Source organism: Protomyctophum bolini, assembly GCF_963924005.1.
Source record: "Protomyctophum bolini genome assembly, chromosome: 13".
In the NCBI taxonomy this organism is placed as follows: Eukaryota; Metazoa; Chordata; class Actinopteri; order Myctophiformes; family Myctophidae; genus Protomyctophum; species Protomyctophum bolini.
Window position 1 is genome coordinate 11,954,352 of NC_137874.1, and position 25,297 is coordinate 11,979,648.

At 42.8% G+C, this 25,297-nt stretch overlaps 1 protein-coding gene across 6 annotated transcripts in view; it reads left to right on the forward strand.

The window, feature by feature from the left end:
• LOC308327151 (actin filament-associated protein 1-like 1) overlaps window positions 1–24,883 on the forward strand; it is a 34,454-nt gene extending 9,571 nt beyond the window's left edge. For 2 of the 6 annotated variants that reach the window (XM_080780356.1, XM_080780357.1), the window contains exons 3-19: window positions 2,830–2,910; window positions 3,167–3,255; window positions 4,097–4,217; window positions 4,504–4,599; window positions 5,513–5,718; window positions 6,142–6,321; window positions 7,257–7,349; window positions 9,077–9,197; window positions 11,484–11,645; window positions 14,649–14,863; window positions 15,665–15,810; window positions 16,174–16,261; window positions 18,880–18,988; window positions 20,661–20,834; window positions 20,993–21,159; window positions 21,365–21,493; window positions 22,115–24,883. In XM_080780356.1, the coding sequence (XP_080636482.1) occupies window positions 2,830–2,910; window positions 3,167–3,255; window positions 4,097–4,217; window positions 4,504–4,599; window positions 5,513–5,718; window positions 6,142–6,321; window positions 7,257–7,349; window positions 9,077–9,197; window positions 11,484–11,645; window positions 14,649–14,863; window positions 15,665–15,810; window positions 16,174–16,261; window positions 18,880–18,988; window positions 20,661–20,834; window positions 20,993–21,159; window positions 21,365–21,493; window positions 22,115–22,144 (2,207 nt within the window). In that variant the 3' untranslated portion in view covers window positions 22,145–24,883. Of the gene's footprint in view, window positions 1–2,829; window positions 2,911–3,166; window positions 3,256–4,096; window positions 4,218–4,503; window positions 4,600–5,512; window positions 5,719–6,141; window positions 6,322–7,256; window positions 7,350–9,076; window positions 9,198–11,483; window positions 11,646–14,648; window positions 14,864–15,664; window positions 15,811–16,173; window positions 16,262–18,879; window positions 18,989–20,491; window positions 20,603–20,660; window positions 20,835–20,992; window positions 21,160–21,364; window positions 21,494–22,114 lie in introns of those variants that run through there. The other 4 variants (XR_013965166.1, XR_013965167.1, XM_080780358.1 and 1 more) reach the window with 4 other exon arrangements.
• Window positions 24,884–25,297: the final 414 nt, after the last annotated feature.

Sequence of the window (25,297 nt, forward strand, 5' to 3'; positions counted from 1 at the left end):
GGGAAGGAGAGATTAAATTGCTTTATTTAAACGATGCTATCCCAAGAACGGTGTCTTCGCACACTATACAATATAGTTAAGTTCATATAATGATATTCTCACATACAGTAGGAGCTGCAGTGGCTCAAGGGTAGAGTGGCCGGATGGGAACCGCGAGGTTCCAAGTTCGATCCTGGGCTCCCCAAGAGTTACTGTCGAAGTGTCCTTGAGCAAGACACTGAACCCCTAATTGCTCCCGATGTGCAGGTTGGTTCCTTGCATGGTTTCCTCTGCCATCGGTGTATGAATGTGTGTGTGAACGGGTGAATCTATTAATGCACAATCCTCGTAAAGTGCTTTGGCTAAAATACTTCCATGAACATAAGGCCAGCAATTTAGTTTTAAACTCACAGTTAATCACCTCTGGCGTATTTCTGAGCCAGGCAAACAGGCTTGAGAAACACTCATGCTGTCAATCCATAATTGGCTCTCTTATTGAAAAGCCAATTCAAAACCCAACACTTGCCAACTAGCTGCAAATACAGCAACACTTAATAGGGGCGAGTCATTGATTTAGTCTTACTGTAGGTCAGGTTAAGGTCTCGCACAGAGTTACTGGCCAGGAGGCAGAAGCTCTTCTGAACCGAGGCGTGACCTTTTGCTACTTCTTTGGGAGTAAAGAAAAAGTCTGTTGAGAAATTCTGAAACAATTTTGAAACATTTGTATTCATTTATTTTACGATTAAATTGTCTTATGGCCAAAATGAGGACAACACTTGAACGTGGTTGAAGTCAGGGATTTTCCCTTACAGAATGTCTGTGTATATCTTCAAGTTCCTAGCATATTTGTGTGCACAGGGGAAATGAAGATGGTTGTGATTCCAATCATGATATGTGACCAACAGTGGCCTCCATGAGCGCACAAGACAAAGCCCATGGCTTTTGTTTAGTCCAGGGTTAGACATGGTAGATCCTTGTTTATCTCTCTGTGCCATATAAGGATGAAGGAGAGGATAAGGGGCTTTGATGCTGTAAGATCAGAATTAAACTGTAAATGACTCTGTGTTCTTGAACAAGCAGCAAATCTCCAGCAAGCTCCCAGAAGTGGTGTTCTGTGGCTGGATCCGAACCCAGACCTCCACCATGGAGGGATAACGACAGGAAAGGAAAGAGGAATTTCCCTTTGGGATGAATGCAAACTCTAAATTAAAAAATCTAACAAGCAGCTGAACTACTGTTGGGATATTATAATTCTGTTTAATTTAAGGTCAATAGACCCCGCAGTAAATCGTGCGTTTGTTACCATGCAGAAAACTAAAGCTGATTGAGAAAGTCTTCTGGCTAGCCGGGGAGCGTTGGCAATCGTACCCATAAGATAAGTTGCATAACATGTCCCTGTGCTAGCGAGAGGCTTGTGTGTTTTGCTGTCTGAGATACCGGTAAGCCCACATGGCACAGCTGTCCTAACTGAAAACAGCAGTTCAGGGTAGGAATCGCAACAGCCTTTTATTTTCTCTGTACAAACAGAGCTCAGTCTAAAGACCAGATAAGTGTCCCCTCTTTTGAACAAACCAAAATTAGTTCAAGCAATATGTTCTACATTTCAAACCAGTAAGCCAGTAATCCCCAAATCAGCCACAAATATAAACAAGGATCTAACAAGAACACAATTTGCAAAATGTGATTTCACAAATGATGGTGATAGTGGGTTTTGCGATGCAAATTGACTAATTATTACTAATTAGATGGATTAGGAAACCGTGTACCAGTATACACTACAGACATCTTGCTTGGCCCTCAGCACTTGGACTGGTCGGGAATTAGCATGGTGGAAGACCTTTTAACAGGTCTAGATATAAGTGTAGTCAAAGTGCACTAATACTACGTCAACAACATGTGTCAAAAATGTACATAGGCTATGTACACACACACACACACACACACACACACACACACACACACACACACACACACACACACACACACACACAAACACACATAGCTCTTCTACTGCTTCGATTCTGCCCTGCAGTAAGGCTATGTGACTATCAGTATTAAATCTCAAATCGAAATCAGACCAGCCTCTCCTGGCCAAAAGGTACCATTTATACGTGTGGTGGGGGGCTCAGAGTGCGTCCACTAAGGAAAGTAGGCTTTCTATTGACACAACCCGGTCAATTATTGGTGAGTAGGCCAAACGTTTGTGAGATTTCCACAAAAGAGGAGAGGCTGGTCTAATTTCGATTTGAGATTTAATACTGATAGTCACATAGCCTTACTGCAGGGCAGAATCGAAGCAGTAGAAGGCTATGGACCAGAGCTAACACACACACACACACACACACACACACACACACACACACACACACACACACACACACACACACACACACACACACACACACACACACACACAGTATATGGGACATGATATACTGTAGGAGTCTGTTACATAATGCATGTCAAACTGGGGGTCCTTCAAATGAAGGAAGGTTGAGAATCACTGGACAACAGAATGTTCAGAAGGTCTCAGTGGTGCTGATGAAGCTGTTCTCTGGGTCTGACCCTCTGTTGTAGCAACCAGAGAGAGAGAGAGAGAGAGAGAGAGAGAGAGAGAGAGAGAGTGTGATTTATGGGGGTGGAGGGGGGGGGATTAACCAAACATAGCAGATCTACAAGCTTGTGTATCTGCTATTTTTGGTGAAGAGATTTGGTGTGTAGACCGAAATAGTGAACAGAACAGTGCAATTGTGTACCTCAAGTCCAGTTCTCTGAGATTACCGTCCTCAGAGACTACAGTGTGTTGGTGTTTGTTTTTCCTTCATGTTTCTCCTCTAACTCCTCCTCCAGGGAACGGCTCCGACGTTTACATGAACAGCTGTCTGTACAGCAACGGCACCAGCTTCGTAGAGTCGCTGTTTGAGGATTTCGGTGAGCATAAATCAATGGCGATCACAGAGGATATATAGAACCACATAATGAGAGGCTCTCGCCAGAGATGCCTTATTTGTGGGCGGAAATAAACGTATAGTCGCGCAGTATAATTATCGCCATATGTTATAAATATAACTGTCTGGTCTTTTCTCATCTCAGTTCATGATGATGATGATGATGATGGTGATGGTGAAGGTGATGGTGAAGGTGAAGGTGATGGTGAAGGTGACTAACCTTCTTGTTGCTCCACCAGACTGTGATTTGCACATGCTCAGTGCATCCCCCGTAGAGCAGAAAGAACAGCAGAAAGAGGAGGAAGACAAAACTCACCTGAATAAATCTGTAAGTCTGTCTGTCTGTCTGTCTGTCTGTCTGTCTGTCTGTCTGTCTGTCTGTCTGTCTGTCTGTCTGTCTGTCTGTCTGTCTGTCTGTCTGTATTTGAACTATATACTGTACATCCTTGTGTAGAATATTTGATTATTTGAGTTAGGTTGGGTGTAGCCTGGGGTCCACCTATGCTTTCTATGGCGTGGGCAGCTCCCGGCAGGATCCGCCGGGAGAATCTAGACGCAGCTGCGCGACATGAGCGATGAGACTAATTAATTAGAGCGACAGAAAGAGAGAGAGAGAGAGGAGTGTGTGTACGTGTGTGCATCAGCTTAACAAAGGTGCAGACGATCAGAAATCAGCAGAGAGTGATGGACGTTTGCACTACTGTATGCCGTATTGAAGTGGAATCGGACCCAGAGTTTTTTTTTCCTCCCCAGAAATAAAAACGTCTGGGTTTCCGAGGCTGTGTTGGGTGAGACTTGATTAGAAGTCTTATTGACCTGTGGATTCAGCGTAGAAGTCACAGCAAGGAACGCAGAGTCTTCAAGTGACCACACGTTGTCAGAAGGGGCGAATAACAACGTTGAGATTGTCCAGACATCAGTCAGTCTTCTTAGAAATACCGCTGTTTCTGTCTTTGAACCGCTTTAGCCCCGTTTTATACTTGAACTGAAGCTTACTGAATGAAGATCTGCTATACTTATACTAACTGAAAACAAAATCGTAATAAACATAAAGGGATAATATTGTATTCTCTGATACATTCTTCGGCTTGCAGGAGTTATCATAATATTATAACAGCCTGTTTGAACCGTTGGGTTTGACCTGTGGTTGTGATTGGTCGGTTCCCCAGACACCTACGGACACGCCCCCTCCTCCCGTGCCAATCACGCCACTCCCTGACGATTACTATGAGGAGGCAGTCCCCCTGGACCCTGGCTCCACCCCTCAGTACTTCAGTACCACCATGCATAGTTAGTCCACACCACACACACACACACACACACACACGCACGCACGCACGCACAAACATGTTTCCCCCCCCCCGAGTTTTTCTGGATTAACCTTGTCGTGTCATCATTTCATTAAGCCTGACAAGAAATGTTTTATTTTGTATCTCTTGTGTTTTAGATACATTTTAATTGGGATTCTTTGACTGATTATTTTAACCCACAAATCAGTAGTTGCCATTTATCCACAGATGCATCAGTAATTCTTCTTCTTCTGTCACACACACATCTCTCCTCTCGTCTCCTCTAGGTTGCAGTACTAGTAACTCAGTGGAGGATTCCTACTATGAGGATGCAGATAATAATTATCCCAGGACCAAGATCAACGGTCCTCCTAAGAACTCCTGTACGTCCGTCCGTCCGTCCGTCCGTCCGTCCGTCCGTCCGTCCGTCCGTCCGTCCGTCCGTCCGTCCGTCCGTCCGTCCGTCTGTCTGTCTGTCTGTCTGTCTGTCTGTCCGTCCGTCTGTCTGTCTGGTGCCTCTGTCATGTTTACTGTACTGAACAACTGTAATGTGATGGATGGATGAAAGGGTAGCATGGTAGGGAGCTGCGATATGAATGGATATGGATAAATGCATGGTAGGGACGGTTGAATGGGCGACGAGTACATGATGAATGAACTGAATGATGGATGGATGGATGCAGTGGTGTAAAAGTTACTTTTACTCAAGTACTGTAGGCCTACTTAAGGTATTTTTACTTTACTATTATTATACTAGTATTTTCAAATTTCAGTACGTTTGTAGATTTGTATTATTATTACAAAACATGCAGTAACCACTTCAGCCCTGTATACACAGTACATTTAGCTAATTACAAATTCGGTCAAAATAGACGATAGACTCACAATGCGTTGCAGCTATTTTTCAAAGTTTCCAAAGATTTCTTTGAAACTGCATAAAGTACATTTTGATGCCAATATACTTTTTTTTTTTTTTTATATATATTTTTTCCCACGATTTTTGTAACCCATTTTTCACCCCTGTGTCAATCATCTGTGATCCTGGGCTCTACACACCCTCCGCCAACCTGGGGAGAGCAACAGACTTAACTCATGCCAATATACTTTTGAAAGGTCATTTGTAATTCCGGTTTTGTACTTGTAACAGAGTATTTCTTTTCTACATTGCAGTAGTGATACTTTTACTGAAGTGAAGAATCGGAGTACATTTTCCATCACTGGATGGATATACTGTACCGGTATATAGATACGTGGATGGATCTAAATGCGCTTGTCGACGTTATTTCCATCTCCTAGACAACGACTCGGACGCCCTGAGCAGCTCCTACGAGTCTTACGAGGAAGACGAGGAGGAGGCCAAGAAGATACGACGAAGGTGGACCTCGGAGGAGGCGTCAGGCGGACCGATCAAAGACTGCCGCATCTGCGCCTTCCTGCTGCGCAAGAAGCGCTTCGGCCAATGGGCCAAGCAGCTGACGGTCGTCCGTGACAACAAGCTACAGGTGGCGGGATAGGTTTTACTTGTATTTCTGTGTTTTTCTTTTACTAAAGAACATTAAAAACAAATCTTTAGAACAGTGTTTAAAAGAGCTGGCATTGTTTTTCATGCATTTTCTTTTGGTCTCTCTCTCTCTCTGTCACTATATATACATACAGTATACAGTTTGTACGATGTACAATGTTATATATATACAGTACTACTGTATATACACACACTGCATCCATCCTTTCCTGACAACTAAAAATGATGGTGCTTGTACAAAGAAAAAAGATCAGAATTCTACACACTACGCCTGTGACAATAAAACTGATTCTGATTCTCTCTCTCTCTCTCTGCATTCTTTCTGTCTCTCTCCCCCGCCGCTCGCTGTCTCTCTTCCATTCTCTCCAACCTCCTCTGGTTTTCCGTATAATAATAATAATAGTGCTACAAGAGCATCAAAGACCTCTCGCCTCACACGGAGCTGCCGCTGAACCTGTGCAACGTCATCTACGTGCCCAAGGAGGGCAAGAAGAAGAGACACGAGCTGCGCTTCTCTCTGCCCGGCGGCGAGGCGCTGGTGCTGGCCGTACAGAGCAAGGAGCAGGCCCAGCGCTGGCTCAAGGTACTGGTTCACCTAGCCCCATTCTGACCTGAGATCAGATTCTAAAAATGTCTTCCTGACATCCTGACAGTTCACTGAGAAAGCTGTGTTTCTATGTCAGTCGTTCTTCGATTTTTCAAAAATAGCAGACCTGCAAGCTCGTAGCGCGCCACTCGGTGGCGCGCTATGAGCTTGTAGATCTGCTATTTTTCAATAGCTAAAGTGTAACATAATGCTAACACCAAAAGGGGTTCCCGTCCAAAATGGGCTAGAGCAGGCCCAACGCTGGCTGAAGGTACTGAACCAGCAGCTGTGGTTCCCTAACTTGCTTTAGGTCGAGACCCATAAGAGAGACTAGACGTTTGCCCCGGGGCCCAAACTAGTGAAGATTATTTTGATTGATTTAGATTTAGATTATTGCTACAAAACACACATTAACCACTGCGGCTCTGTAGGACATACATTACTATCTACATGCTCACAATGTGTCACAATGGGACGCATTGTGAGCATGTTGATCTGCTATTTTCAAAGGATTTCCTATAATCTTTTGTGTAGTGATATTACATACCCCAGAGTGGGCACTATACACATTCTCATAGCGGCACACATAGCGCTGATGGCTGGTTTCATATCAGTAAGTCAGAGCCACGGGATCTGTGCCTGGCTGGGAAAACTTTTAGTACTGTACATTCCAGATTACAGTTTTAGGTGTGATCCTGGCACAGTACGTTCACACACCAACACTCTGGGGATAGAGGGCTGAGAAAACAAATACAGTCGACCTTCAGACTCAAGTATTAGCTTTCCCCGATTAATGGACAGAGAGTGCCATTATTCTGGGGGTTTTTTGCGGGGGGGGGGGTCAGGACTCAGGAGTCAGGACACACACAACTTGTGTTATTGAGGTTTGTGTGTGTGTGTGTTTGTGTGTGTGTGTGTGTGTGTGTGTGTAGGTGGTCCAGGAGGTGGGCAGCCAGGCCAACAGTACTGACGGAGTGGAAGGAGCTCCTTCTCCTATCATACAGAGGAAGATGGAACTGGACAAGGTGTGTGTGTGTGTGTGTGTGTGTGTGTGTGTGTGTGTGTGTGTGTGTGTGTGTGTGTGTGTGTGTGTGTGTGTGTGTGTGTGTGTGTGTGTGTGTGTGCGTGTGTGTGTGTGCGTGCGTGCGTGCATGCGTGTGCGTGCGTGCGTGTGCGTGTGTGTGTGGGTGTTCAGGTACGTAGGTTGCTGCCTGGCAGAAACAATCTAACTCAATTTTTATTTGTATTTTTCTTCTCCATAATTCAGTGCTATTGAACAGACTGGAAGCCCTTTAGCGGTTCTTGTTGCTATCTACAGTATACGTATAGCAACACTGGGCCTCAGTCTATATGGGTTGAGTCTGTGTGTTGGTTATAAAAGAATTGGAACCAGTGAATAGAATTAAAACCAACCAACATCTTTGGACTCACAAACTGTCTGCTAAAGCAGCTAACTCCACCACCTCTCCCCCTCTCATGCAAGTAATTGACAATAATGAATTATACTAAGTTACAATACCAACTTTGATGAGGCAGTATTGCACTGTTTTAAAATTATGTTTTTTTTTAACCCATTTAGGATTGAGGCCGATTAAAAAAAAAAGGTTTCACAATCAGTTTCAAAACAGTTTTCTATGTCAGTGGTGCTCAACCTTTTTCATGTCAAGGACCCCCAGAATTCTCTGTATTTGGACCCCCATCTGAAATGTTGTTCCCGGGACCCCCCAGAAGCAAATATTTGAGTTTGATTTGAGGCCACATTTTCACGATTTGCACTATGAGCTCGTAGATCTGCTATTTTTCATTATTCAAGTATTTTTATTTAAGTTTTTTTGAACATAAGACAGGACAGACAACAGATACAGGACAAACCAACAACAACAACAACACTCATGTAAAAACATATATATATATAAATGTCTGAAATACAATAACTGAAATAAAATAGAAAAATAAATGAAATAAAAATACAAAACAAGTGGGTAAATAAAAAAGAAAAGGGGGGGGGGGGATGGCCAATGATTATGAAGAAAATACTACTGCAAAGTAGGTTAGGAACGGTTGCCAAACTCTGGTATATTTCTGAGTGGAGCCCCTGATCGTATATTTATTCGAGCTTGAGATGTGACATAACATCCTCCACCCAACGTTTGTGAGATGGCCGCGCTGCTTTTTTCCAATTAAATAGTATCAGGTGTCTGGCAAGTAAGGAGGAGAACGCTATAGCTTCAGCCTGATGAGTTGGTATTTGTATTCCCTCTGGAGGGGCACCAAACAGCGCCGTTATTGGATTGGGATCTATGGTTGAGTTACAAATAATTATACGAGAACATGTGGCTAAGCGTAGCAGACTCCTGACCACACCTGGCACAGGCTGGATCTGAGTCTGGATAGAATGTGGCTAGTCTGCTAGGGGATACATGTAGTCTATGTAAAACCTTAAATTGTAACAAACCATGTCTAATACATATTGAGGATGAGTGTACCAGTGAGACTGCCATCTGCCAGGTAGAATCTGGTAAGTCCATACCCAACTCCTCCTCCCATGCCCCCTTTGATATTTTTCATTAGCTAAAGAATAACATAATCCTTAAAACACCAAAAGGGGTTCCCGTTCTGAATGGGTTAATTTCCTGAAAAACATTTTGGCGTTAACAGTAGGTGGTGTCTCCCCGACAGCAGCAGAGTTCATGTTCCTGTGTCTGTGCGTGACCTTGTGACCTCTCTAACGCAGCGTGTGTATCTGCGGCAGGTGTTCCTGGGTGACACTAGACCGGCGTCTGATTCAGACAGCGGGCCCACAGGGGACAACAGTCTGTCCACTGGACACACACAGGGACAGACGGCGGGACGGGACAACACGGACACGCTGAGTACGTCTAACCATCACAACCGTCTCTACTTTCATCTCTTTCTTTACACTTTGACTCTCATGTCCCATGCATACTGGCGTTGCGCACGGTGTCTTCCGCCTAAAATGGCCGATCTATAATGCGTTGTGGGCTTGTAGATTCTTCTATTTTTCGGTGCGAGATACCAGCCCAGTAGCAGCTAGCAGCAATGGAGGTAGTGGTAACAGTAGTGATGCTGGTACTGCAGCACAAAATGTGTCCTGAAGTTGTTCTTTTTTTACAAAGACAATCATACAATTGAAGGCCAACTGAAATTGGTGAGGGAAATATGACATCATTGGCACTTGGCAGTAAGTAATTAAATATTTGTTGCCATTAATGGAATGTCATTTGACAGTCATTGGACCAACACATTGTATACTGTACTGTATACTGTACACATTGTATAATGTAGCATACATTTATTTATATGAAACTTCCATATACAGTACTGTAGCATGCATGTGACTGTTGTCCAGGAATGTTGGCAAGAATCCACACATTTTTTATTGAGAGATTTGACCACAGACAGACAGACAGTCAGGCAGGCAGGCAGGCAGGCAGGCAGACAGACAGACACCCTTTTAAATGGTAGTACTACAAGTTCTACAGTAGTAGTTGTAGTAACAGTAACAGTAGTAGCAGAAATAATGATCAGGTTACAACTACTACTAACTATTATCCTGTTGATATAGGAGAGAGAAGTCTGTTTCTGTGAATTAATTGAGGGGAGCTTTGAATATAGGCCAAAAGGAAACATGGTTGTTGTTCTAAACTGGTTACAGCTGGCCCCAGAGGCTCTGAACCCAGGGAGACATGAGAGAGAGAAGGACAGAGAGACAGGAAATGAGGCGCTAGCTGATATGACATCCTTCCTGTCCTCTTCCTGCCATTGTCTCCCAGTGACATCACAGGAAGGCTATATAGGGCAGAGCGCTGCAGCACCAGCTGGTTCATGCAGTCGCTATGCAATTTTGCATTTCTTTTTTCTTTCTTTTTCAAAACCAATTGCTATGATATTCTTCATTGAAAGTTGTGCGTTGTCATTATTTTTATCATTTCAAGTAATTTATTGAGAAATGTTTAATTTTCGTTTGGGGCGGAGCTGGCTAGTATACTGTACGTGGCTCAGGGTGATAAGTGGCAGCTTAGGAAGCGGAAGTTTCTGTAGGCAGTCTCGGTTGGATCCCTGACTCTTCCTGGCTTTGTATATGGAAGTGTCCTTGAGCAAGACACTGACTGCTCCTTTCCTTGTATGGTTTCCTCTGCCATCTGTGTGTGAAACGCACATTGTAAAGCACTTTGGATGGAGGTGCACTGGTGCAGCTATAAAGAAATGTAGACCATTGAGCATTTATTTAAATATTGCCTGTCTCTTCCTATTTTCCAAAAGGACAAGTAAATGTGCTCGGCTTTCTGTTTTGAAGATCAAGTGGGTGGAAAAAAAGAGGTTTTACAAACACAATCAAATTCACATCACAGCTTGTTGGTTTATCCACCTGCCACACGGGAGTCACTTCCTTTAGATAGATGACTATTTCTATGAATTTGATGTATTACCTTGTGTTGTTCTTGCTTACTGTAAATCGCTCTGGATTAAGAGCATCTGCTAAATGCCTAAATTGTAAATTGTTATAATAACTGCATTGCCCATGTTCCAACATATCCCCAATGTCTTGTTGTTGGTTGTACAACCCATCTTTATGGTCTCAGCTAAGGTTGGGTAATATATCGTATATTGTGTATATTGTGATCGGGAAAGTGTTTAATCCTTGCTTTATACTTTATATCATACACATGTACACACAATAATTATATTATCGTCATAATGGAATATTATTATCGTCACAATATCAATTGAACATAAACAAAAAACATAACAATAATATAGTAAATTATTACATTTACATACCGGTAGGCCTATATGTTTTTATTATTATTTTAATATTTTAATTTCTGAAATTCTTCAATTCTTCAGAAAGGTTTTCACAATTATATAATTATATTATTAATAATAATTATATAATTGTGAATACTGTAGTAAATGTGAGCCTGTACAGTATATCGGCTATTTTCCCTATTAAGTAGGATTGAAGTAGTTAATTCATAATGTATTTCTTTACTTTTAGGTCCCGGTGAGACCCACATTTTATACTTTGCGTCTCGGCTGCAAACGTTTTGTGGAATCACTGACCTGGTGTCTGTCAAAGTGCTCCTGAAGTGCTCCTTCGCAGTGTCCATTCTGACTGGGCTCCATTTGTCTTCCAGACAGGGCGAAGCGCGGGGCCTTCTCGGAGCTGACAGGGTCCATGAGCAGAGCAGCGGGGAAGAAGATTAACCGCATTATCAGCTTCTCCAAGCGAAAGCCCCCCTTACCGGGAGACCACCCGTCCTCCGCCTCCTCCTCCCACCAGGACAACCCCCGCTGCGGTGAGGCCAGCACGTGATGATTCGTACCCGCTTTGACAGGCTGCTTGATTGAGAGTTTGTTTGTTTGCTTATTACGTTGACTTCACACTGCGTTTCTCAACGGTGGTCGGGAAACAAACATGGGGTTTCAAGATGTTTTTTGGTGACCAAGCCTTATTTCAGTGAATAAAATAGCATTACAACCAATCTGAGCTTGTAGATTGGCTATTCTCGGCCAGATCTGGTGTAGAGGGGTTAAAATATGAATGAACCAAGTATAGACCTCTGGGGTATCCCGGTCAACCGAAGAATATCTACATGTATATATATCATTGCCTGGTCAGTGTGGTAGAAATGTAGTCTCTCGTGCGAGATACCCAGGTTCAAATCATGGGTAGGACATAAAAGTAATGCATTGTGGCTTCAAACAGAGGATTATTGTGCTCTTTTAGTTTACTAGAAGCTCAGGGATATGCCTACTGTATATGGGTGTATCAGGTTTCTTTATGGTTATGTCTGAGACTCTGAGTCATAGTGACATGCCTATATATATATAACTGGTTTGTTTATGGATATGTCTGAGTCAGACTGACATGGCCGTGGTCTGCCCAGTAGCCAATTCTAATATAGGATTTGGTTCTGTCTTTGTGCTCAACACAAAACACGGCTCCACTGACATTTACATCTAGCACAGACATGTACTGTATAGCACATGCCATGATCTCCAAAAAACACATACTGTACACGTTTAGCAGAGGTGGTTCCGATTGGAAGTGTGTCATGGAAGTTTGCTATTAACTTGTGTGAGCTTGCTACGCCCACCAAAGAATTCCACAAGAGTGAAAGCATGATGAGTCAAAGTTTTATTGAAAGCTTTGAAGAGAATTCAAACCAGCATGGTGTCTATGACGGTGTGACGTCAGTGAGTTCGCCCATGCAGCATGTCATTTTGAGATGCTTTTTAAGACCATTTAAGTGGGTGTCTCGTTTTACACGTAAAAACATGAGCTGCGATTGGCCTACTTATGAGGACACAACAACAGTATAAGTACATGTGTCAAACATGTCCTTATCTTTGTTTGAACAAACAAAATACAGAATAAACAGCACACTCAAACAGTAAACTCTAAAAATGCCTCTTTACTACACAGAGTCAACACACTGTAACATGGGTTTGGAAAATACACAGTTTGTGACCTACAATATGATAACGACAATTACACAGAACACTTTAGAAGTATCAATATCTCAAGAATTAACTACTTGAACCCGCTGGTGTGCCTATTCAGGTATTGCCCTAAAATCGCAGATCTACAAGCTCATAACGTGTTGTGTTGCGTGCTATTTGGTAGAAGGAAAAAGGCACAGACCAATTACAGAGCCAACTCATGTCAAGTTTACTAAGTACTTTATAGAGGGTTTAGTTTAGTGGTTAAGAACACATTAGTCTAAAATTAATCACATTCATATTTCATATTGTTTGCTCAAATTGTCCTGGCTGAGACAGGTTCACTTTGTTTTTGAATGACACTATTAGTATGCAGGTTATTGATTGTGAGTTTGGGGACAATGGGTGTTTACTCATGGTTCCTGCTTCAACACAATGAAGTATCCCTCCATTGTGTAAACTTGTCTATTGTGTAAAATGAGAAATGGAAATAGTTTCTATCCATTTTCTAAACGTATGCAAGCCATGTATGGCAAAGGTGATGGCAAAAAGCACCTGTGCTAGCAGTCTGTTTGTTTTAATGTATTAAAATGTGTTTGGCAGTTTTAAACTTGAATGATCCCTGAAGGGAAGGGAAGTCATTTCCGTCGCCAATATTTAGATATTAGCAACAATAGAAGGAAGAAGACTAAATTAGAGCAGACAATGATCTTCTGTAAACAGCAGAGTGTGCATAGATACTGTGGGTACACAATGCAGACATTACGGGCAACGAGGAAATGTTGAGGATCTGTATACTGTGAGTCAATGTTGTTTATAGAAAGCCTGCTTAACAACGACGCAAAAACAAATAGCCCCAATAAAGATGGGATATATAATATGTATGTCCAGAGTCCAGACAATCCCAACAGCACACATACTGTATGTCAATACAAACATGCAGGCCAGCCATATTGTTTATACATTAAAGTTTAATGATTCAACTATTTCAAAATCGAGTGCATAGAGGTGCGTTTTTGCACTAGTATAGCCAGCCATACTGTATATACGTATAGTACATTAAAGTTTAATGATTAAACTATTTCAACTTAAACCCACTATATATTTCAGCTGACTGTGGTCCCTCAGGGATTTTTGCTAGGTCCGCTAGAATTTCAGCCTCTGACCTTCAAGATTGCCTAATGTTCGCCCCATAATAGAGACATTAAAAAGATCAGTGATCTGAATGCAACACACATAGATAGCTACAACAGTACACATATTTTCTACTGAGTGTGTGTCTCACCACAGTAAGTAACAGACACCGGGGTGTGGAGATCAGGGTGGGAATAATGTTCATGTGCCCAGTCCTCAGTCCATGTTGTGGTGTGTTGAAAGATTGTTACTCTCTGACCACAGGGAGTGGGTGTGTGTTCAATGTGTACAGCCTTTCCATTTCGGTTTACGATCCATGTATTATTTCATGGAAATATACACAGCAGTCCAAATGTATATAGACTGTAGGGAGCAATGCTGTTCGACTTTATGGTATTTTTTTTTAAATAAATGGGACCATCATTTTCCAAAAAGAATATTATGACATGAGAAATTAGACTTTAAACTAGTGACTGGAAGCAGAAAGTATCCATGGCCATGTCTATTAAGGTAATACAGTCTAGGTGAAGTTGGGCCCAAATACATGGACCTCTATGGAGCTATGGGGTTTTTTTGGGCCCAATGACAGCGCCACAACAGGCCATTATATGAACAGGAAGTCAGGATTTCCTACTGGCTTCAGACACTATTGGCTTCACTGCCCCCCTGGTGTAAACATACCTGCACTGATGTTATCCTCCCTTCCTGTCCTGTGTTCACAGGCTACCTGAGTGTGTGTGTCAGCGGCTCTTGGAGAGAACGCTGGTGCGCGGTGCACAGTAAGACCCTCCACCTCCAGAGGGACCCCAGGGACCAGCGGCCCCCCGTTATTTCGGTGCCCCTCGGAGGGACGGAGGTGGTGCCTGGGGGCCTCGGACCCAAACACCCTTTTGCCTTCCGCATCCTGCAGGGAGGGGCCGAGCTGGTGGCTTTAGAGGTGCAGTACATTTCACAGCGCAGTGACAGAGACACCAAATAGTTCACACCAAAACATTACTCATTTTATATCATTTTCTTTCCTCCCGTCATCAAATTATTGTCTCAGGAATGTGACGAAAAAACGAACAAAACATGGGGTGTGTAATTGATCGAAAATAAGTGATTTGTTGGGTGAACTACTCCTTCCTGCACAATCTATGTAAACCACCTTGGATAAAGGCGCTATATAAATGCACCATTTGCCATTTTAAACCTTACACTTTGTTGACAGGGGTGCCCCAGGGCTCTGTAGTAGTCTGTACTATAGATTCTGTAATGTTTACCTCTAAACCAAATCTGGACGATCTAAAAGCTCAACGCAAAGCGTGTGAACGTACTCATTGGCTATTTTAGGCGAATGTTGTCCCCGACCCCCAGCATAGGTACAGTATGGTAGGGTTGAAGTAGTTAACGAGGTTTAATGAAACAATTAAAAGTATATTATGGGCTGACAGTGAGCGTTGTAAATAGTTATTGTTTAATGGATGCCTATACCTGTAGGTTCAGTCCTATAGTTATTGTTTAATCAATGGATGCCTATACCTGTAGGTTCAGTCCTCCGGGGCCAAATTATATTCTTGGGCATCAGAATCACTAGGGTGACATATTTTAATTTGATTTAATTTTGGTGTACTTTGTCGCATTAGCTGCCAAACAGCCACAGTGTGTTAATACATGTGTGTGTGTGTGTGTGTGTGTGTGTGTGTGTGTGTGTGTGTGTGTGTGTGCGCGCGTGCGTGTGTGTGTGCGTGTCCACCAGGCCAGCTGTTCAGAGGATATGGGTCGCTGGTTGGGTGTTTTGTTAGCAGAGTCGGGCAGCACCACCCTGCCTGAGGAGCTCCATTATGACTACATTGACGTGGACACTCTCACTGATATAAAACATGCGGCCAGGAACTCCTTCCTGTGAGTCACACTGTCTGTCCGTCTGTCTGTCTGTGGAACTGGCTAGTGGTGAATGATGATGAATTAATAATGAAGAATTACTCCGATTTTACTCAGCTCTGAACACTTTACATCTCATACACAGAGAATCTTTTAGTTGATTCGAGACACGGTTATGCTTTGTGATGAGCTAATGCACAGTTTTAAAGCTCAAGAACAAACCCCTCATGCAATGTTTGTACTGGCTCTGACAAAAAAGAGAAATCCTAGTTGTACTTTGCACTTCGTCGAATGTTCACCCACAGAATAGGGATGCTAGGGTTCAACTGTTTTTTTAACAGAATTACATTCGTTCGTCTTTGTCTGTCTGTCTGTCTCTCTTAGATGGGCTACCACCACTAATGTTACATCGTCGTCCAACGGGGCATCGACAGACTCCAGGATGTATGACGAGGTCTATGAAAGTGTTGCGGTGAGGAAACACTGTCTGCTCTGTGTGTGTGTGTGTGTGTGTGTGTGTGTGTGGTCCCGCTGATCCTGAAATACCATCATATTCCTCTGTTGCATTCCTGGCATTGTGCACAGGCGCCCGGCGCTGCCCCGTCCCCCCCTCCCACCTTCCCTTATCTTCATTCCTCTATTTGGGCCATTAGGATATTGCAAGTGCGCCCCTAAATAATTGGTAAAGCTCTAAATGATAAAATAAAATTTGTATAAGAAAACTAATGTTGACGTCAGGGTATAACTGGTATAACTAGCTCTCAATGATGACGTAATAAAGATGTGGATTAAAGGAGCCAGAGTGTAATTGGTTTTCGATGGTGACGTAATGACGATATGTTTTAGTGTCGGGAGGATTAAAGGTAATGCTCCTATGTATAAATGTATGTAATCTGGCACCACTGCCTATCAGGCACAATTAGTCATTACGTCATTTGCTGGGACGGTGCATACGCATCGAATATCGCCCTGGGCGAAACTAGTACTTGCGCGCTCTGCTTGCGCAAGTAACTAATGAATGTCAAATGATATTTTTGACAATTTTGTCAATTTTTGTCAATATTTTTGTCAAAATAGCCAATCAGATTGTGTGATCATTATCTATCCTACATTATGACGTAATCATGATGCAATGACATCACAACTGTGTAACTGTTCTTTAAAAACAATTAAACATCAGTTAGTGTCTTGTACCAAGGAAACCGTCTTTCCTTCATCCTAACAAGGTCATCCCTAAATTAGTAGTTGTGCAGCTGTGTGAAATGTTTCACTGGACAATACATCTTCCGGTGGAAAAGCATGGGCAGCACAAGGCTGATGTGGTGGTTGGACACAAAAGATCTACTGCTTTAGAGGAGAGTTGTACCAGAGGAAAAGATATGACATTGAAGTACACGTGTTCAACACAGAGTCTTTATGCTGGAGGGTGTTGCCCCCAGTCACACCTGGAACCATGACTACCGACAGCAACTGAAAACATAGTCCACTAAGCCCACTAAAACAAATAAAACCCAGCCAGCCGGGGCGCCTGATGGGAAAGGAACTGGTCGGAATAACGTGTCCCTTCCACGCTACGTCCGGCCGGGGAAATTCCCCCCTGTCAGGTGAAAAGAAGCAGCTTGGACTCCTCATGCATAGAAGGAGGCATGAGGTCAGTCTGCTGCCCCCCCCCCCCCCCCCCCCCCCCCAGGTTGGCAGAGGAAGTGTAGCACCCAGGATTACATTAGATAATTGGCACTGAAGGGCACGGTGGTACCCTCACAAAAAACATGCTCTCTATACTATGTCCCCCTGGCCTGATGGACGGGAAAGGAACTGGTTGGAATAACGTGTTCCTTCCACATGCTACGTCCAACCGGGGAAACTCCCCCCTGTCAGGTGAAAAGAAAGTGGCTTGGAATCCTCTCATGCAGTGTTACTGGGTGAAAAAAATGGGTTACAAAAATCTTATTTTTGAAATCGATAGAAAGCACTACATGAAAATGGCTTTTTTGCACTCATCTTCTGAATCGCATATCGACAATCTAATAATAGAGCTCAAGTTGTTAAAAGATCCAGTATAGTACCAAAAGAGGTTCTCCTAGCCTATAGCCAAAGAACCACTTTTAGTACTTTTTAGCACCATATTTGTTTACTGGCGAACTAGAAATCAGGCTTTACTGTTGTGGCCTGGAACAATCTGGCTTGATGACACTGTGACCACTCAGACTAATATAATATATAATCTATAATCTAATTTGATGTCAAAAAAGCGATATTGTATATATATGATTCTTATTTCTTCTTTAGTGATACTTTTTTCTTTTCTTTTTTACCCCCTGAATTATTGACTACTGTTCTACTTTTACACTATTGCAAGTCACTCTGGATAAGAGCATTTGTCAAGTGTTCCAAAATGCAATTACATTAGTACATAAATTAAATATGAACGCCAAATGAAATTTTACGTGTTTAAATAATGTAAAGAGAAAAGCAATCCAGGCATTCCAAATGTAAGAACAAGTCAACGAGAACGGAAGTACATCATTATTACAGTGGCTAAATCGTTGAAAAGGCCAACATGTTTCAACCACTCTACTGCCAGTGGTTTCTAACCTTTTTTCTTTGGAGCCTGACAAAAATGGAGACCTGCATACGTGCGTGCGCAAACACACACACACACACACACACACACACACACACACACACACACACACACACACACACACACACACACACACACACACACACACACACACAAACTATACTTATCGTACAATGAATAGCAAACATAGCTACAAGCTTACAACGCAGACGCGATTTTATAAAACCTTTAGAAAAAGTAAAAAGAAATGGCTGGAAAGCACATATCATAGTTAAAAAAAAAGGGGAAAAAAGAAGAAGAACATAATGAAACAGGAGTTTAGCCTCATCTATAGCTACAGTACAAAACGAGTAGCAGGCAAATCACCTCCAGATAATAACATGACAGGTGAAACTAATTAAAAATAATGAAAACGAAAACATAAGTGGCTGCTTAGTTTATGTTTTAGATAGTTATATAGATTTCTACCATAATCAGAATGTCTTGCTGTGTTCCCTTGCTTCCAGCAGGAGGTGGCAGAGAGCAGGACAGGCCAGGTGAGACGCCATGCCTCCTTCTCCAGCAGAGAGTCTGATAAGACAGAACAGCAGGCGGCCATCAAGAGACATGCCTCCAGTGGGTATATTCATTAGTCTGTCCAGTCCTGCATGAATACTAAAAGCTATGCAACAAGAAAAAAAGAAAATCAATGCTGTGTGTTCACGATTCACACTGAGACCTTGGAATCCCCAGCTATTTTTATAATGTGAATTACTTTATTATTCCCCCTGGGGAGGGGAGGGGAGGGGAGGGCAGAGGGGGAGGGGGGTGTCCTCTCCTCTGCCTTTGACCCATTCTAAGTAAACTGCTTCAGTAGAAGTGAGCAGCCACAACCCACAAGTCAGTGTCCGCCCAGGGGACCGACTCACACGGTTATAGTGCCACTACCTTGGTCAAGGGCAATGGCAGGAATGTGTACTGTACTGTACTATACTGTACTGTACTGTACTGTACGTACAGCGGTGGTCCTCAACGTTGGATGTGGGGGTTCCAGGAGGACCCCGGCAAATTCATTGGGAACATTTTTAAACACTTGAAGAACTATTTTATTTTGGGCTATTTTGGGCTATTCTCAATCCACAAGCTCACAACATGTTGCGATGGATTTTAATTTTCTAAAAGAATATTGACAAATGTTGACAACTTGACAATATATGGAACAAGATCTTTTCAGATTTTCCGGTCCTTGACATGAAAATGTCTGAGAACCATTGACAGTATTATAACTGTTATGTATAGTGTGGGAGAGATGAAACCCATGCACGCGTGGGGAGAACATGCCCCAGGAGCCAGTAACCTTGCTGTGAACCAGTCCTATTATTTACGGCGTGTTCAACTCTAGTCCAGACCAGTTTATCCAGGCTGCTACTGTATCATCAAATATAAAAAATCTCACCCTAAGGACTTCAAAAACTTCTAGCTTTTCTAATGTGATAATGAATGACACCTCGCAGATTTAATTGATTCACTATGGCTAGGAAGCAATTTGACAACATAGTGATATGCATTGCACCGTTTATTGTGGCTTTAAAAACAGCTGAGCCTTCATTGGACTACTGAACTACTTACTGCCTGTCTCCTTGGTGGCTGTCCTATCTGTGCTATCAGCTAACGGATCAACAGCTCACATGCTCACAACATGATGGCAGTGTGATGTGTTGTGAGCATGTAGCTTGGCTATTTTCAGCATGCGACACCATCGTACATTTTTAGATTACCTTTACTGATTTCCTGGCAGGTTATGGTTGACAGACCAGAATAATCGACAAAGGGAGTGACTGACTAAGTGGCTGTGTCCAACAAGGCATTAAAAGAAAATTGCCTACACAGCAAGGTATGCAGCCATGCATTCATGCTACGCTAGAAACACGACCAGGCCCTGATCGCATATCCTGCATTGAACGTGCACATTCTTTTAAAATCTGGTCAGCAAGAGTTGAAAAAAACCCCAACATACTAGTACTTAGGGCAGAACACGCTCACAGCGCGTTGCACTTTTCATTTCACTTTTCAAAAATGCTCAACACTCAAATGAGCATTTCAGAAGAGTGCCTTGTGTTTTCAGCATGTCTATGCTAGGTCCTTTGATCCAAACCGGAACACAACAAAATGCACACGGCACGCTGGCCTAATTGACTGTCTGACTGTGACTTTGTTGCTCCTCTCATCGTGAAAGGTAAGCTAGCGCTATGGGTGATAATCATGCTGTTGTTCTTCTGGACTTTTTAGTTGACTTTTTTGTTCACAGGTGTGAACCAGACCCAGTGCGGGCGCTATGGGAAGACCCGCGCGGAGGAGGACGCCAGGAGGTACCTGCGACAGAAGGAGGAGCTGGAGAAGGTGAAGGAGAAGCTGAAAAGCACACTGGTGTCCCTCCGCAAGGAGAAGAAGGAGGCCAAGGAGGAGGTGAAGAGTGGCACAGGTGCGAGAGCTAATGACATGTATACTAACAGCTTCACAATTACATTTAAACTTCCAATATGTACCACTGCTATACCAATAGTGAGTGAGTGTGTGTGTGTGTGTGTGTGTGTGTGTGTGTGTGTGTGTGTGTGTGTGTGTGTGCGTGCGTGCATGTAGCCCGCGGTGCAGAGCAGAGGTTAGCTCGGTTGGAGGCTCTGTGTAAACAGAAGGAGGATGAGAGGGTGGAGCTAGAACTCAGATTGACAGAGGTGAAGGAAAACCTGAAGAAATCATTGGCTGGAGGAGCGCTGGGTCCGCCCACTGATACCAAAATGAGTACCAAGGTAGGCTGCCTGCAATATCATACTATGCTGAATATAAAAACATTACTGGCCAATTACCTTGCTATTAATGTTTACATTTGCTCATTTATTTTTCTTCTCTTCTTTTGCTCAATAATGTACAATAGTACATAATAATCGTAAATGTGTGTGTGTGTGTGTGTGTGTGTGTGTGTGTGTGTGTGTGTGTGTGTGTGCGTGCGTCCAGGCACATGGCAGTAAGGTGGAGAAGGTTTACAGTGAGACCTTACCGGTCAATTCAGCATCTGAACTCCGCAAACGACCTCCGTCTCTCTGCACCACCGGCACACGAGGCAACGTCATGCAGAAAGCAAAGGTAGGCTGTGGTGGGCTTGCGTGTGTGTGGGCGAGCGTGTTAGAGAGAGGGATTCGAACTGTTATGATTTGTGTGTGTTTGAACCTGCGTGACCTTTGTTTGAGGCAACCCAAAATTGTACTGGTTGACAAGACAGAAATTCCATGTGGTGTGTGTGAGTGTCTGTGAGAGGACAATGAATGTATGATCACATCCCTGAACCCTAGAGCTGGGCAATATAACTTCAAATCAATATCACAATGTACTGAACTGAAATAGCAGATCTATACGCATCGCAACGTGAGATGTTGTGAGTGTGTAGATTCGCTTTTTTTGTACAACGAAGTATTGCCTAATACAGAGTTAATCAGAATAGATTTTGTAGATTATAAAAACATTTTTAAATTGAACCTTGAACCTTGCTTCTCGATTCTTCTTTTATAAGTCTGTTATTTCTGTTTTTATATCTTTTCGGTTAAATTGCCCAGCCCTACTGTATGTTCTACTTAATTGCGTGATTTGATGTGTGTGTTTGAAATCATGTGAGTGATTTGGAGGCACAGAGATGGACGTCTGTCCTCATGCATCCTGCTGTGAGATGGACGTCTGTCCTCATGTCCTGCATGTGTCCCTGTTCTTCAGGAGTGGGAGTCTAAGAAGAAGGTGACCTAGACGGACCGATGGATGGATGGATGGAAGTACGGACATGGGGCGACACCCTGGCCTTTGTGGCGTTATGAGTGGCAGGAAGACATAAGAATGAAAGAGGAGAAATGTAAAAGAGAGGAAGAGGGAGTGGAAGGACAAGGACAAGGACGGATGAGGATGCACTTTCCTCTCAAGCTGGCAGGAAAATGACAAGGAGGAGGACGCATTGCTTGCATGCAGATGAAGAATTCTGCATGTAGGAAAGGACTTTATAAAGCAATGTAAATATACACACATTTGGTCATTTTCCTGCAGTGCACTGCAGTATTGCTACTCATAGATCGCCAAATGTACATGTGTGTGTGTGTGTGTGTGTGTGTGTGTGTGTGTGTGTGTGTGTGTGTGTGTGTGTGTGTGTGTGTGTGTGTGTGTGTGTGTGTGTGTGTCTGTGTGTGTGTGTGTGTGTGTGTGTGTGTGTGTTTGTACAGTATGCTTACAGTATACGTATGTGCACACGAATGCACTTCTGTGTATGTGTGTGTGCTGCATATCGTATATGTATCGCTGTACATGTGTGTGTGTGCATCGCCTGCATGTAGAGTATGCACAGTTCATAGTGAGCTACAGAGAAAGAGAGGCATGTTGACGGCAAAGGGACGGAGCAATTCAAATGCAGAGGACTCACTCGCTAAGGCCTGATTCATACGTACGGTAGTTGTGTCACTCACCGTAAATATACTGTATTTTGGTGCGCGACATTCTGCGCAACCAAGTCTAACCCAGGCTGTATTGTGTCATGGGGTGCAGGTTCAGGAAGATTCCATTGTTCCCTGGGCCGACAGGGAACAATTAAAGATGCCATTGTTTTGATAGACATCAGGGATATATTTTGTTATTTGTTGTCATACAGTATGGTTCCCCTTGTCATACTTACTGGAAATTTCACACTGGCCACTGATGTCCTCTTTTTACTCAAAGGAACAGCCACAGCCACTTAGTTTGCTAGCACATACAGTACAGTACAGTAGCACAACACAATATCTGGAAGCCAAAACACGGTCATCACTATTGGGTTGTCCCGATCCGATCACATGATCGGAAATCAGGGTATTAGACTGGATATTGTCTGTGATTTGGCATATTGTACTATTGTTATATGGCATAAGTGTTCTAGAAAAATATCAATATCGCATTGGGCAGATCGGGAGCAAAGAAAGGTGATGGGGACATCCCTAGTCATCACTTTGGTGAATCATTATGCCCAAAACTTCTGCAATGTCAGCGAAACATGCATTAGTTGACATACAGCGTGAGTGGAATCATCGAAGAGTGTAATTTGTTTGTGGAAACAAACCCAAACTTGTTCTTTATGAATAGGAACAGCTGCAGCCACTTCACTGGCACAGGTTAGGACGATGCAACAACTGGTGGGTGCTGTCAAAACATGATGTCACTATAAGGCATCATACTGTACACCTACTGTATTATGAACCGTGCATTCGTGCCAAATGGGATATTCCGACTTCTGAGTAGGAAAAATGTCACATGCTCCGTCCAACTTTGTTATTACTGGTTGGAAACTCTGGACTTTCTCAGAGCTCTGAGATAGTGATGTGACGTCATGTAAACACAATAAGCAACAGGATTCAACAAGAACAGTGTGCTTTATGCTTTTAAGCCGACTTTCGACTTTCTGTTTGTACAGGGATAAGGTTTATTTAATTATTTGTTATACGCTGTGAACACAATATAGTAAATGTGAGTTTATTTCAGGTGTCCATTTTATTTGACTTGGACGACCACTTTGAACAACAAAGTGGGAGCTGGTTCAAAGTCGGAACGTGACATGAACGTGCCAAAACAATGACAATATGTGAATGTTGTCTGTCTACCCTACAATATGAAGAATTTAATGATAGATGGCCACTAATTAGAACAGCGATTCCCAAACTTTTTTGGGCCGTGCACCCCTTTTACTTTCCTGAAGTAGCTGACGCACCCCCCAACGTCTCGTTGTATTTGGCCAATTTTTGGCTGCGGTTTGAAATGTCACTGTACTGACACGGAGCTGCTCAAGTATCCCCTCACTGGAGGAGCGCTGCTGCACTCCGGTCTCCCGCAGCGTTGTTTTACAGGATTTTGTGTTAACCCATTCTGACCTGAGATCAGATTCTAAAAATGTCTTCTACATCCTGACATTTTTCTGAAAAAGCTATGTTTCTATGTTAGTCGTTCTTTGATTTTTCAAAAATAGCAGACCTACAAGCTTGTAGCGTGCCACTCGGTGGCGCGCTATGAGCTTGTAGAGCTGCTATTTTTCACCAAAAGGGGTTCCCACTCAGAATGCGTTTAAATAACACCAAAATCCGCCATTACCATTTTCATGTCACGCACCCCTTAGAGAGCGTTTCGGAAAGCCTGAATTAGAAGAAAAACATTACTTACATTTAAATAAATTACTTCCATCTTTTTGTTTTTACATTTACATTTGACAAAGTAAGGATTATATGTTTGGGTTTACCTAACAGCAAAATAAATTATTGTACTGTAACTACTTTAAATTATAAAGTATTTTGTTCGTTTCAGTATTAGAAGAACCTACGTTTCTACAAAATGTAATGAAGAAACTGTTTATTATTTCAATGTGAAAGTATTTTTGATTTAACCAAACGTGTTTGTGTTGATGCCAACCACTGTTTCTAACTATGAGTACTGCACTTTATTACATTGTTCTGTTTTCATATAAATGTATTTTAAATTAGATTCACTCTATTCACTTATTTGAGGACACATGCATACATCTCAGATCTGTGACTCAACTTCTCCTTTGTATCCATGCACACACGCACGTGCCCACACACACTTGTAGTGCAGGGGCCAACACTGATATTTCCACAAATTGGTACCACCTAAGGTGACCGTAAAAAAAATGTATTTTTGTATTTCTACTGTACATGTCTCTAGCTTACATTTTGGTATGATATGATCTTCCAAGTCAGTAGCTTAAATGACAGTTATCGCCAGTTATATGTGACTGTACCATTAATATGTCATTATGCTTTAAGTAGCATGTGACGTGTCAAACTACGGGGTTTTCATGATTCTGAATCCATTCCAGGAATAGAAAAATACAAATCACCTTAGGGGGTACCAAAATCTGGCTCGGCCCCTGGACTA